Source organism: Anas platyrhynchos, chromosome 4 (assembly GCF_047663525.1).
Source record: "Anas platyrhynchos isolate ZD024472 breed Pekin duck chromosome 4, IASCAAS_PekinDuck_T2T, whole genome shotgun sequence".
Lineage (NCBI taxonomy): Eukaryota > Metazoa > Chordata > Aves > Anseriformes > Anatidae > Anas > Anas platyrhynchos.
The window spans coordinates 1,473,368-1,487,105 of record NC_092590.1 but is presented as its reverse complement, the minus strand read 5'-3'; the positions used below and the strand labels follow the sequence as shown (position 1 = coordinate 1,487,105).

Sequence of the window (13,738 nt, the reverse complement as noted above, 5' to 3'; positions counted from 1 at the left end):
AATTAAGAAACGTGCCAATTCAGCAGATTCCTGACCAAAGGTGAAAAGTACACTGTGAGGAAGACTCGGGGTCTTCCTCCCAAAGACCCCTGCCCACGTCCCAAAGACCCCTGCCCACAATTCTTGGGAGGCTCTACGCAGGTGCAAGGTGCCAAAAGGCTAATTAGCATGAGAAGCGAGGGAAGGCGGGGATAGGTAATGCATATGTATAGGCGCTTGTAGAATATTGATAGATTGATTGTATAAATTCAAGACTGCTTTCCGCTTTGGGTATGCACGATAGGTGGAGAGATCCCCCGTGCATCCAGCGCTGCAATAAAGAATATACCACTTAAAGGAATTTCGGCTTCGATCTTTGAATCAATACTTTATTATTTTTTTTTTTTTTTATAAAGGCGGGAGGAGTTGTGGAGATGTGGGTAGTGCTTAGGTCCAGCAGGAAACTTGTGCATGTCAGTGGGACGCTAGAGACTGAGGAGGGGATGAATTTTTAACGCAGCCTGTCCACAGAGATATCACACCATTTGGGGACAGCCCAGTGGCCTCCATTTGACCAAAGTGCCTGGAACTTGCAGAAAAGCGAGAGGGGCACACCTCCAGCAAGCCGCGGGGCAACCGCCTTACGGCTTACAAAATTAAATCAATCAATCCAGAAGAATAAGTTACAGCTCGTGTCTCAAACTCTGCAGCCTGCGCGTCTTCAGGGCTGCTCCCAGCTACTTTCTGAGGGACCCTTTGCAACCTCAGTTCCTAAAGCCCTGTCAGGGAGCCCCAGCGGCCGCCCCGCGCATGCGTCACAGCCTCGCCCCTCCCCTCCCCGCACTGTGGCAACGGCTCCTGCGCATTCAGCGGGGGCGTGCGCAGTGTGCGCAGTGTGCGCAGTGTGCGTAGCGCGCTGCGTGCGCGGCGTTCCTCGGGCGCGGCCGGTGCCCCGCCTGGAGCTGTTTGTTTGTGCCGCTGCGGCGGCGCGGCGCGGCACGGGAGCGGAGCGGAGCGGAGCGGAGCCCGGCCGGGCTCGGCGCTGCTGCGGTCGCCATGTTGAGGCGCAGCAAGGCCGAGGTGGAGCGCTGTGTCGCCTCCGTGCAGGCCTCTGCGGCTTCTCGGAGAGAGGTGAGCGAGGCCTCGCCGCTTCCCTTGGCCGGCGGGGGGGGAGGCGGGGGGGTCCCGGTGGGGGTCCCGGTGGGGTCCCGGTGGGGTCCCGGTGGGGTCCCGGGTGGGGTGGGGGGCTAGGGGGGTGGCCGGCGTCGTGAGGGGAGGGTTGGGGCTGCCCCTGCCCCTGCCCCGCGGCGCCTCACGGACAGGAGGGGTTTTATAGCAGGGCTTTCCTCGGGGCCGGAGCGAGGGAGAGGTACTTTCCTTCACAAACGAAGCACCGCGCCGCCTTCAAGTTTCAGTGTCCTTTCCGTGCGGCGCCGTGGAGGTTTCTGGCCGGCCGCTCGCTGAAGCGACAGCGCCGAGCGAGGGGGGCTGGGGGCGCACAGCTCCGCTCCCTGTCAGCCAGCGGGCCCGGGGGTGACAAACGCCACCCGTGCCCATTTTAGCTGGGAAACGCTCAGCCGCCTGATGCGATTCAGCGGGCCCTAATCCTGAAAGATCCCGGCCTGCCGCTCGGAGTTGCTTTGAAGCGGCGTGAATGTGCCCGAGCTAAGCGTGATCCGGTAGGGACTGCGTGCAGGGGCTGTGCCTTTGGTTGGTGCCTTTCCCAGCAGCAGCAGCAGCAGCAAAGCTGTCCTGTGACTTTGTGGGTTCGACTTGGGCACTGTTTGGGCTAGACAGCGTCAAGTGCATCGCCGCCAGGTGCACAGATACGTTCCCACAGTGTTGATACTCCCCGGTGGCCTCGACACAAAATATTTCCTCTCCTCTTCTTGTGCTCAAGGCCACCGGACGCGTTTAGTTTTGACTTTCGAGCGATGCTTACAGCTGACTGTGTAGCACAGTCCACCGAGGGAATAGTTACTGGTTTCCTTGTTGTGTTGATTTCGGAGGGAAGGGTCTGCCAAGGCTGCAAGCGTTTCTTTTGAGGTTGCTTTTCATCCCTGTCCGCAAGGTGTCAAGCGTGAGTCCGCTCTGGCGTGTCAGTGATACCTGAAAAGATGGACCGAAAACGCGGAGGCCTGTTTTCATTTAAATTCGCTTAAAGTTTTACATAGATCACTTGGGGGTGGGGGAGGGGTGGGGAGTAGCAATTTGAGTGTATTTCGAATGCAGACCGTTGATTCATGTTTTGCGTCGTTGGGCCTAACTACCTCCAGTAGTTTGGAGTTCACAGACAAAACCTGCTTTTTGATCCGATGTTGGGAGCTCGGATTTTAAATACATATTTAAAAATAGCTTCTACCTTGAAGTTTTTGCTTGTGACTTTGTAGTTCTCTAGCTCTTTCCTTTGACTCATTTCCTCCTGCCCGTGCTTCTCCCATCTTGCCCTCTTGCTTGCTCAGTTTTCTGTTTTGCTTTTTCTCGCTTTCGTTTCCTTGTTTTATTCCTCCTTAAATACCTTTCGTCTTTCATCCCCAGAACAAGTGTGTTCAAGCTATCTCAGACTGATGACATCAGAAATAAATTACTGTATTGATGCATTTTGTATATAAACTGAGAGTAGGTGGGATTTCTTAGGTGGGAAGAAAACATTTTACCTATCTTGAAACAGTTGTGAGTGATATGTACTAGACCAGGACTAAGTACCATCTTTTTTGTTTACTCTGTCAGATTTTAGGGGTTCTTTTTGCAACATTGTTACATTGGGGGAAAAAAACAGGCTGTACTTTAAATGTAGCAGACTCTCTTCTTCTACTTCTTCTACACTCTTCAGTAAGAAGTGGTTGTGAAATGTCACAAGTATTAAGGCTTGTTGCTTGCTTCACCAGTAACCTCAATTTCACGTTTGTAGCCTTGGCCAGTTACAGGAAAAGCATTGTTTTCCAAATCCCACATCTTTCAAAAACAAAACTTTGGTTATGAGGAGCGGACTGGAGCTGATAACTAGTTATCAAATTCAGTCTCTCAAAAAGTATCCCCATAATTTCTGAAGGCATAGGAGATCGGTATCTGCTCACGTATACCTTCCCTTCGTTCCTAAAAGTCTTCCAAATATTCAGTAGGAGGTATAATGACTTAAAACAGGTAAAATAAACTGAATTCCTTACATGCTACAAGAATGCTTTTGCATAATGCTACATCCCTCAAGGCAGGGCACAATCGTTTCCAAATTCAGAAATGGATAGCAATATACAAATGGCTTGTCATCAGAGAGAAAAACTCTCCAGTCTTGACTGGGTATTAAGTGAACCTGAAGTATGACTCTCGTTGTTCTTTTCTTTAAACTTTCTGCACAAAAGCAGGAAAGTTCTGATCAGTGGTACCATGACTTTTTCTGGGTGGTCAGTTTTGTGCCTGCAGGGACTAAGTGAGAATAGAGATAATCGTGGTTGCCAGTTGTAAGGGCCGAGTGAAGCAGGAAGCAGAAAGTGGGAATGACCCGCTTAGAGTAGTTGCCATGTGGAACAAAGATAAAATGCTGTGTTCAGGATAAACGAGGAACATTCCAGTAATGCTTTGTTACCACGAGCAAATCTGCTGAAGGTGGAAAGCCTTATATCCAAGTAACTATAGTACTTGTGATAACTAAGAATGAGGTTTTACCTGTGTTTTTTGAACAAAACCTCTTATTTTGGAAAGAATGTAACTGTGCTATTGGTCGATGTTCTTGAACATCACGATGTTCATGATGATCTTGTTCTTTGGGACTTGAAAGTAAACGCTGTGCTTTTTTTTTAAGGGAGGTGATGTAACTAACCATGATGGAACAGGTGGACGGTCAATTTATGGAGATGCATTTGAAGAAGAGAGCTTTGAAGTGAAGCACACGGGTCCTGGATTGCTGTCGATGGCAAATAGGGGTCGGGCTACGAATAACTCTCAGTTCTTCACAACACTCAAAACAGTAGAAGCCTTGGACTTTAAACACGTGGTGTTTGGTTTTGTGACAGATGGAACGGATGTTGTGAAAAAGCTCGAATCCTTTGGTTCTCCCAACGGGTTAGTAAGTGGAAGAGTTGTCATTACAGACTGTGGGCAAATAGAGAATTCTGGCTTTTGAGTATACAGATGTTCTAGCAGTATAAATCAGTATTTAGATGTTATTGATTAATTATTTCCACTTCCTTAAAAAGGACACTTCTGATGTATAAATGTAAAATTGCAGCTTATGGTTGTTTTTTATGTGTTCTAATTGATTTTTTTTGCATGTTAAATAAGTTCAGACACTGGCATATTTTGGGTGTATTTGTGTTATGACATATTTGTATGGAATGTCAAATTTTACAAATTAAATCTTAGTCTTGTCAAAATAACTATTGTCTTCACTTTGGCTTGCTGAAGAGCAATTTGCATCGCGTTGTGTACTTATTTTGAACATGCTAATTGATGTTGATGGTCAGTAGACTGAAGGCCTTTGAAATGTCATTCTTCCTCTGATGAGCAGTGAGGAAGCTGAGGCAGCTGGGCAGGTGCTGGTCAGGTGGATGCTGTTTTGTGCTGTCTGCAGGCTCTTGGGCACTTGAGGACTTTGAAAGGTAAAGAGCAGTTCTTATGTGCAGTCTGCCACAGGATTTAGTTCATACTTGCTCGGGAGATTACCTTCCAGACCCACGTTGTTTTTGTACATGGTATGTTAAAGTGGCTGGCAACTTTTCGTGACAACCATCTCCTGGAGTGTTATCTGGGAAGCTGTGGTGCAGAGGGGGAACGTGCATGGGTAAGTTCTTTTTAACTTCTCTCTTACAGCTCGGCGCCAGGACTATCAGTATTTTTTTCAGAACAGCCGACTTGCTGTTCATATATGCAGTTAGAGATGACTATAGACATCACATGTTTCTGTCACGCGCTATATCTTCATATCATGCTTTACTTCTGAGGCTAGCGAGAGCAACCCTTCCCTCAGCCTCTCCAGGGAACGCTGCTTACACAAGCATTACCCTGCACGCCCCTAGCGCACAGATTCGACCCGTGCCTGCGTTACACGGAGCTGTAACCCAACAGCGAGCCTCTCCCCTGCTCGTCCCCGTTTCAGCTCCACAGCACGGGACGAGGCCCCGCCGTTGTTCCCGTTAACCCCCTCCGCCCGCCCCGGTCCCTCAGCGCAGCGGCCGCCTCGATTTCACGTTGGTAGCCTTGGCCAGTTACTGGAAAAGCATTGTTTTCCAAATCCCACATCTTTCAGAAACAAAACTTTGGGTATGAGGAGCGGACTGGAGCTGATAACTAGTTATCAAATTCAGTCTCTCAAAAAGTATCAGAAGGGTCTTCCTATGCAATTACTTTGAAAGTGTTGTACATCTAAAATGTGCTTGTTGTGTGTTTTCCGTTCAGAAATCGTTGAAAGGAATCCAGTTCGCTAAGCTGTATTTTGAAGTAAAGGAGTATGAACTTGCTAAAAGGTAATACGCGTTGCTGTATTCTGCTATTCTGTTCTCTAAAGTACTTTAGAAAAGCTAAGTGAATATGAAGTAGACTGGAGAAATCAAGATCACTATCATGCTGCTTTACAGTAGCAGTAGATGTGGGTATCAAGTGCTGTTTAAATCTTTATAAAACAGCAACTTAGATAATAATTATTAACTAATAATTAGTTAGGCTTTTATTCCATTGTATTATGAAGTAATTACAGTTACAGTTTCTTTCTCTTTTTTTTTTTTTTTTTTAGTAAATACCAATACTTGGTGGCAAATAAGTAGCGTCTGTACATGTAAAAATAATGTTGTTCTGTACTTTAAGGTCCAGACCAGGTATCTGGAACCAACCATGACTGCATTTCCTGTATCACATGTTAAATTCCTGCCCCGCTTCCGTGGACACTGGGGGGGGGCGGGGGAGGACAGAGGGACTCGTATTATTGAGGAATATTGATCCTTTTTTTCCTGCTCCATAGGTATATATCTACATACCTCAGTGTGCAAAAGAGAGATCGGAGAGCACACAGATTTCTTGGACAAATTTATGAAGCTGAGGACAACATAGAAAAAGCTTTTGGATGTTACAGGGTAAGTACTCCACCGACCTCCGATGTCCTGCTTTAATCCATTGTAAAGGGACTTTTAAAATCATTCTGTTCTGGACTTTTCTTAAATGCATAGAAGAAAACATGTTTGTGGAAAAAGTGTAATATGTATGCTTTCTGTTGCCAAAGGTGTATATGACGTACTGCAGAGGGGATTCTTCATTTGATGTGTTTTGCTTCATCAGTATTTTTTTTTAAGATGATTCTTTTGTGACCTAGACTGGGTCTTTGTGCTAGCTGCTACTAAATTCTTTCCATATCTTACATTGCCCTTTGGATTAGGGAATTTGACAGCAGTGACAGATTCTTAGCAAGGGCTCAGGTGACAGCAGTAATCTAGTTGCTACTGGAAGACTAGACCTAGGGTGTTTTCTAGTTGTTCGTATTTATTGCTTTTTTGGGGGGTTTTGTTTGGGGGGGTGTGAGATGGGGCAGGGCGAACATAATTGACATTTATTTGTATGATTGCCCAATGAAAAATTCACCATCAGAATGCCTTTGTTCAGGTTTTGGGGAGGGAGAGGATGTGCTCAAAAGTTTTGCTGCCAATACATCCCAGCTTGTCGTAGGGTGTGACTTAATTATATATTTCTTCAAAAATGTCTATATGGAGTTAGACTAAAGGTACGTAAGAGTCCAGCTGCCTGCGTATAGCTGGTGGTGGGGGCAGAGTAGCTGGCTTCTGCGTTTTTTCCCTTGGAAATTCTTTCTTTTCTGAATTTTTGCTCTTTTGAGTTGCAGCAGATGTATCTGGGTGCTGTAGACTAGTGATGCATTTAGCAACTGAGGTCTTTCTTAACTCATTCAAAAAGTATTTACTAATAGATCTGTCTAATTTGAATACCTGTGTCTTTTCAATGACTGTTATAATTTTCTTTCCCATTCTGTGTGGATTGCAAGATCAGGTTACCTTTTTTTTCCTGCCTTTTTTTCCAGTGTGCGTGCATGGGGAAAACTAGCGTTCTGTGGAGTTGAACCCAATGCAGAAAGATCTAGTACTGAAGATAGCGGAGTTACTGTGCAATAATGCCGTCACTGATGAAAGAGCAAAATACTGGGTTGAAAAATCCGCTAAGTTGTTTCCTGGAAGCCCTGCTGTTTACAAGTTGAAGGTAAATGCCAATTTCCAACCTCTGTTCTGTGACGTTCAGAAGCTTCTAGCGTCTGACTGGAGGAGCACTTTTCCCGTGTCATCTTCTGTAAAACTTCCTGGCTAAATTATTTTAGAATCTTGAGTATTAAATCTAATGGAATTAATATTCTTTAGATGTAATTCTTCTAGAATGTATTCTATTTTTCTAGATTTCCTATTCTTCTATTTAAAGAAATGTTAATTTCTCTGCCATTTGACACTTCGGTCTAGCTTTCAAGAAAACTGCAACTGCAGGCTTTCGTACACTTGTCAAGGTTTCAGGGTTGACAGTCTTCAAAAATGCAGGAAAATCATGTTAGTAGTCACATCCAAGAAGTTAAGACTAGGTAGGCAGTTCTCTATTTATTGTGTGACTGGCAGGAAGGTATCAGGCCTGAGAACTCAGACTTCCTTGCCCTCTATGCTGCTTGTTTGTTTTCTAAATTTGGATTAAATAGAGCAGAAAGTAAGGAATGCTCTAACTCTCGATTGCTGCGTAAAAGCCTTCAGTCGCACAGTCTGACTTTTGCACAGGTATTAGTTTTGTGTAACACAGCAGCAATGACACTTAGTCTTAAGATGTTTGTTTTAGACAGGCTATTCTGTGGCAGGGTATGCTGCCTTTGAACCAAATGGTTTCACAAGCTGAACATGCCATCCATAAGAGACAAATTCTGATTTTTTTTCCCTATTTTAAATGTTTGAGTGTTTCATTAAGCTTCGTAATAACTGGAAGCTTTTCAGCTTTAATAGTTTAAGTAATGTAGTTTGTGTGGTGGAGGCAAGAGTTGTCTGTTAATGTAGTTGTTGAAAAGGCCCACATGCAAGATGAAATATTAATGCGTTGCCTTCATGTTCAATAGGAGCAGTTGCTGGATTGTAAAGCACCATCGCTAGCGGAACTTCATAAATATGATGTTGGTAAGAGGCGTTACTCTCTGAAACTCAGCATAAACATGACTGTCTGTACCAGAGGTTCTTCTAGAAATACTTCGTATTGCAGTAAGAGACAGATAGCAACACTGAACAGCTAGTATGGCCCTAATCACTCCAAAAGAGGAGTGAATATGTAAGGAGTTTCAATTTATGCTGTAACATGTTGCTGAGAAGCAGTATTGTTATGCTTGGTTCTTAAGAATCTGTCACATACTTCCCTACTTCTATCCTTTCTGTGTTCTCTAGTCTGTTCTGATCCATTTTCATTTGCTGCTGCCTGTTTAGCTCTTTGTGTTTGGACATCGGTAAGCGTCAATGGGAAGGCAGGTCTGTCTTCCTATGTGACCTATGAATATAGGCTCCGAATATGTTTCTAACCACCTAAGAATGAATTCAGCTCTGTAATAATGGCAGTGTCGGACTAATACTGGTTTGGAACAATGGGCAGTAATGTTTGTGTTATCGTCATTTGTGCCAAAGATGTACACTTGGGTCTTCAAGACAGAACAAGGGAGGACCAGGAATGACAAAAAGGAATTTGCATTGGGGCTATATGGGTGCTCACACTCATTGCTAATGTAGTCGGTTAGGTAGGACTAAATATTCGAGCAAGAGGCGTATCTATTAGTATTTTTAGAGTCGAGTGTGAGGCAGCCTTTATCAGAAATGAAAGTGCTCAGGTTCCCTAAATGGTGGACTGGCTTCTCTTTATTCTAAACTAAATTCTTAACAGAGAAACTGTGACTATTGTACATCAATTCTCATTGTATACAACTAAATTCCTCTTAATTTACTCAGTAGCAATTTGTTAAATTGCAGTTCTGAAGTGTTTCACTCAACGGGAAATAGGAGAGGTCCGGGTCTATTCAGCAGTTAATCACTTTCCTGAAGCCATAACAAAAAGGAAACTTTGGCTACCTCATGTTTCAGTCCGTGCATAGATTGATTCAAACAAGTTATGGAACAAAACTTTGAGCATTTCTCCGTAATTCTTTAGGAGATTACTTTTTCATTTCAATATGTCTTGCTTTATGCTGGTCGCTGTAAACGCTTAAAATACACTTTCGCTGTTTTGGATAAGCAGTCTTTATTTATTTAAGACTATATTTTTAATGTAAAGTGTGTTCTTTTTCTCCACAGATAACACCTTACCATCCCATTTGGGTAAAAGTCAGAGTAATAGCGAACTGCAAGTCGCCCGTCAGAATCTCCAGGTAGGAACTGTAATGGCCTCAGACATTTTGTAATGATCAGTAATGTTACAAAGATTCTCACTTTTGACAGAGAATTCAGAAATTACTAACTATATCACTGTCATCATCCACCTCTTCCCCTAAATTAGTTCACTGACTTGGTAATGACATGGGTAGTGGTTAGATCAGATATTTGCTCTGCTGAAGGGAGTTTGAACACAGTGCTATTATTCCAAGAGTTGTGTCTTGTGATGCGGTGTTGGCATGGAGAGAAACACCTGCAAGCACTGCTTTTCCTGACAGCACCTGAAACTATGCTCTTCACTCTGGGCATTCAAGAGCACTTGCCCTCTTGACTTGATCTTCTGTGAAGACCATCCCTTCTGCCTTTACTTTTCTGCTGCTGGTGACTCCCAATAGTTTATCCACCAGCAGGCTTGGGCCACTAACTAAAGAGCTCCCAAACCTGCATTGGTTTTATTCTGTAACAGCTTCTGTGCTTCTGCTAGATTTCCTGCTGGGACTGTCTTTTGCACCATCCAAGATGAAAAGAATTGTGCGTATCTTTTTTCTCACCACTTTCCTAGAGGTGCTTTCCACTAACTGAAGAAACAATACAGCAATCTAGTGTTTAGGGCACTGGACTCTTTTGTCTTACAGATAATAGCATTATCCAAAACTTCTGGAAACAAAATCCTACTTTTAATTGTCTATGCTGTTACTTGAACAGCCATGCAGAGTTGAATTCTGCATTTTGGAAGGCCAAGCAGTCCTGCCGCAAATCCAATTGAATGTAGATGGCCATTAGGATACTTCTAATTAGTCAGCTATTGTGTAACACTATAATTAAAAACAAAACCTAAGCATATCTGCAGAGGAAAGAATTCTAGTTCACTATAAATCGGTAATTTCATGTGTTTCGAAGGCGTTTCAACATTTTTTTTCCTTGGTATAGAGGGAGCGTTCAGCACAGGAGAAATATGCACTGGAACTTGAGAGACGAGAACGTGCTCTAGTTGAGCGAGAAGAATTGCTTCACAGATGTGAAGCAGCTTTCGCTGCAATAAAAGATGCTGATGAAGACGTTTAGGCAGTACTTGGAACTATGAAAAAAGTACAATAACTTACTTAGTGATTCTTATTGCTCCCCATACATTTTAACTTGCTTGTAGTTTTCTTAAGCCATCATATGTTTGCTGGATATAATGCTTATTTCTTTAAAGTGTTTGAAACCCCCAAATGAAAGATTTAGCATCAAAAGTGCCAAACTGTTGTTAGTGAGTTTGGTGTGGTTTCCAGTTCAGAATGGTGCAATGAATTGTGGGATGTGTAGGTACAGATTACTGTTGAAATTTGGGAAAACTAGATTAAAATGAAGCAGTTAACCACTGGGTTAGAGAGGTCAGTAAGACTGGTGCTTCCAGTATTTGCAGGTCTTCGGAACAGACTAGACAAACATTTGGCAGGAATGAAGTGATGCACTTTATTATGATACAGATGGTACCCGATTTGATAATGGAATTGGATGGTTTAGACATCCTGGCACCACCTACAACAGCCCTGTGGTCTGTGAAATTATTGCCAAATCCCTGAAGAACTGTGAAATTATTGTCAAAACCCCAAATATGCAAGCCTTATAAAGCATTGTGTAATGTGGTTTGGAGAAATTGAGAATATTAATTCTTTTTTTTTTCCTCTCAAAACCTTTCACTTATAATTCTGCTGTCCCTGACTGTTTTGAAAGTTTATGGTCAATTTCAAGCCACCTTGCTCCTGTTCCATCCCAAGCTGGGCAAGCTTTTCCTAGGCTTGGTTAACTCTAAAGGTTTGGCCTTTTCAATGGAAGTAATTGAGCACTCCGTTTGGAGCCTATCTGTAGCATTTTCTTTGTTGATGAGATCATTTCTATATTTACCGCTTAAGTCCTTTTTGCAGCATGATAACAGTCTGAGAGTGAGGCTTAAGAAAATGTAGTGGATGGTTGAATTCCTAGTGCAGAAGACAACACTTCTGAACAAAAAGCTATTTTCACATAGAAGATTCTCACGGTTTCTGAGAAATGGAATGTTATTTTCTGAAAACATTTGTTTTATACTCGGCTTCAAAGCCTCAGTGTTGTTTTTTTTTTTTCCAGAATCTGCTGGAAAATATTTAATTATATTTCAAATTTCCAGTGAAGGGGAAAAAAGACATATTCCTTGGTTTCTTTTTCAAGGCACGTAGGTTTTTGACTGTTACAAGTAATTGTCGCTTCAATTTTCCTTTGTTGCAGTTTCTTTTGTCTGTTTTTGCTTATATTTTAATGGTATGTACTGGTATTAAATTATATTGTGGACTAATAATAATAACAAATATTAAAAGATTACTATCTTGAGTTTCACAATTATTTTTTTCCAATTCGATGAAATGTAGCACGTATTGGATACATTCCTGGACATTGCAGGACAGATGTTTAAGTACAGGTGAACTAAAGCGTCTTAACTATCAGCAGTGAATAGTTAGAATATTTGAAAGATTCAAAAAAGGGAGAATTGGGCATATTTGTGGTTAAAATGGATGCTAAAAAAAAAAAAAGAGCTAAGTGTAAACAAAAGCTTTGACATTTGTTTTCATTCACAATTCTTTCCCACACCTGACTTAACTGAGGAATGTATAAGAGGATCAATGAGAAGATCTAGGTATTTTCTGGAAAAAAAAAAAAAAGATCCATAGGCTGTACACCATGGCTCCCATTTTCTTTATATTTCTTCTTAATATGTGGTGTGGATGTTGCTTTCTTCACTACTGGTGGTATGTGCAGATTGGACCATGAAGAATTACAAATTTGATCTTTGAAAGTTTGTCCTGTTTTTTAACACTGAAATGGAACTTAGTTGAGAATTATTTCTAAAAAGACTCTCTTGTTAATCACGTTTTAAAATTTGATATTTCTCTAGCAGCATGAGACAAAAATGAGCCAACTGAGAGAAACCTTGAGAAAAATGACTGATGAAAATAACGAACTGAGGTCATTGCTTAACTCTCTGAGGGAAAATAACGAATTGCTAAAAACCCAGGCAAGATTAATTATTTCCTGTTACTAGCTTTACGAGTTACAGTCAAGTAGTCAAGCAGTACAGTCAAGTTTATAAGTAGCTTTGCAAGTTACAGTCAACAATTTTAAATGTTTGAACAAGTTGTTTGCAAAATTGCTGATTTTGTTTCTTTAAGACAAGAATTGTGTGAATGGTTGTAAATACTTTCTGCTTCGTTTTCTAGTACATGAAATTTAGTCTCTCAGAGCTTTTGCAGTATTAAAGACTTTAGAGTTAGTTATTTTTGAAAGTGTTAATTAAAGGAGTATTTTCTCTGTTCTTAAAGGCACGCTGAGACAGTGGTTCACAAGAATACAAAGTTAAAGTTTTCTTCTCACTTGACTTAAATCTGACCTAAATGCTGACAAGCAATTGCTGCCTAAACTCTTTTGACCGTTGCTCCTTCAGTGAATTGCAGTTCTGATGCTCTTGAGTATGATTAAAATCATCTGCTTCCTAGTCTCAGTAAAATCTTTCTCTTTCTCTTTTGTGCAAACTGAAGTATTCATAGAGGACTTACATGATGATCAGGATGCTTGTTGTATCCATAGAGTATGCTACTTATATTTAAATGGCGGTTATAGTTTGCCCCATATTCTTTTCTCACAGTCGCAAGTGATATATGAGCAGTATCAGTAGTTAGAATTCTGAGTGAAGAGAAGAACAGTTGTCTGAAGGTAGATACAAGAAAACTTGTGAAGGTTTTAGAGAGATGTTCGTGTAGTTTGTCTTCAGGAACGTCTGGATACCTTTCACAGAGCTTTTCTGTACAGTTGTAGCAGAGGGACAGAATGACAATTTCACGAAATCTTTATTCTTCCAACAATGCTAGTTACACAGTTAAAATTTAGCCTAAGTAGATTGTATGAAATAAAGCAAAGGAGTGTATTAAATGTATTAAAATGAGGATCATGCACAGATCATTAAATATTTTCTTTCTCCTATGATCCATTTAGTTAGAATTATAAAATAGAGTGATTTTGTATGTGAAAATCTCTTCCCAAGGCTTTCATAAACATTTGTTTAAGCACAAAATAAAGCATGTGCGTATTACTAATGTACTCGTATATTTTAGTCTATTGGTATTGTGGTTTAGAAAATCATAGACTTGAAAACTGAAATAACTGATGTTGTGGATGTGTTACAGTTACTACGGATTTCAAAAGTTTACGACCCCTTAACTATTCTTATGGACTGGATCTCAGACCAACACCTTAGCAAAATAGAAATACAAGAAGAGAGAGAGGGCAGTGAGAAACCTCAGTGTGCTAAAGAAAACTACACTCTAGAAAATTGTATGAAGGTAAAGGCATTTGAATTTGTTTAGGTTGAAATGTTAAGATTC

General features: G+C 41.7%; 1 protein-coding gene across 1 annotated transcript; it reads left to right on the top strand.

The window, feature by feature from the left end:
* Positions 1-841: 841 nt before the first annotated feature.
* On the top strand, positions 842-4,352 carry LOC119714654 (peptidyl-prolyl cis-trans isomerase-like). Its single transcript, XM_038171614.2, has 2 exons — positions 842-1,110; positions 3,779-4,352. The coding sequence occupies exons 1-2, from the start codon at positions 1,036-1,038 to the stop codon at positions 4,097-4,099; spliced, it is 396 nt and encodes a 131-aa protein (XP_038027542.1). The 5' UTR covers positions 842-1,035; the 3' UTR covers positions 4,100-4,352.
* Positions 4,353-13,738: the final 9,386 nt, after the last annotated feature.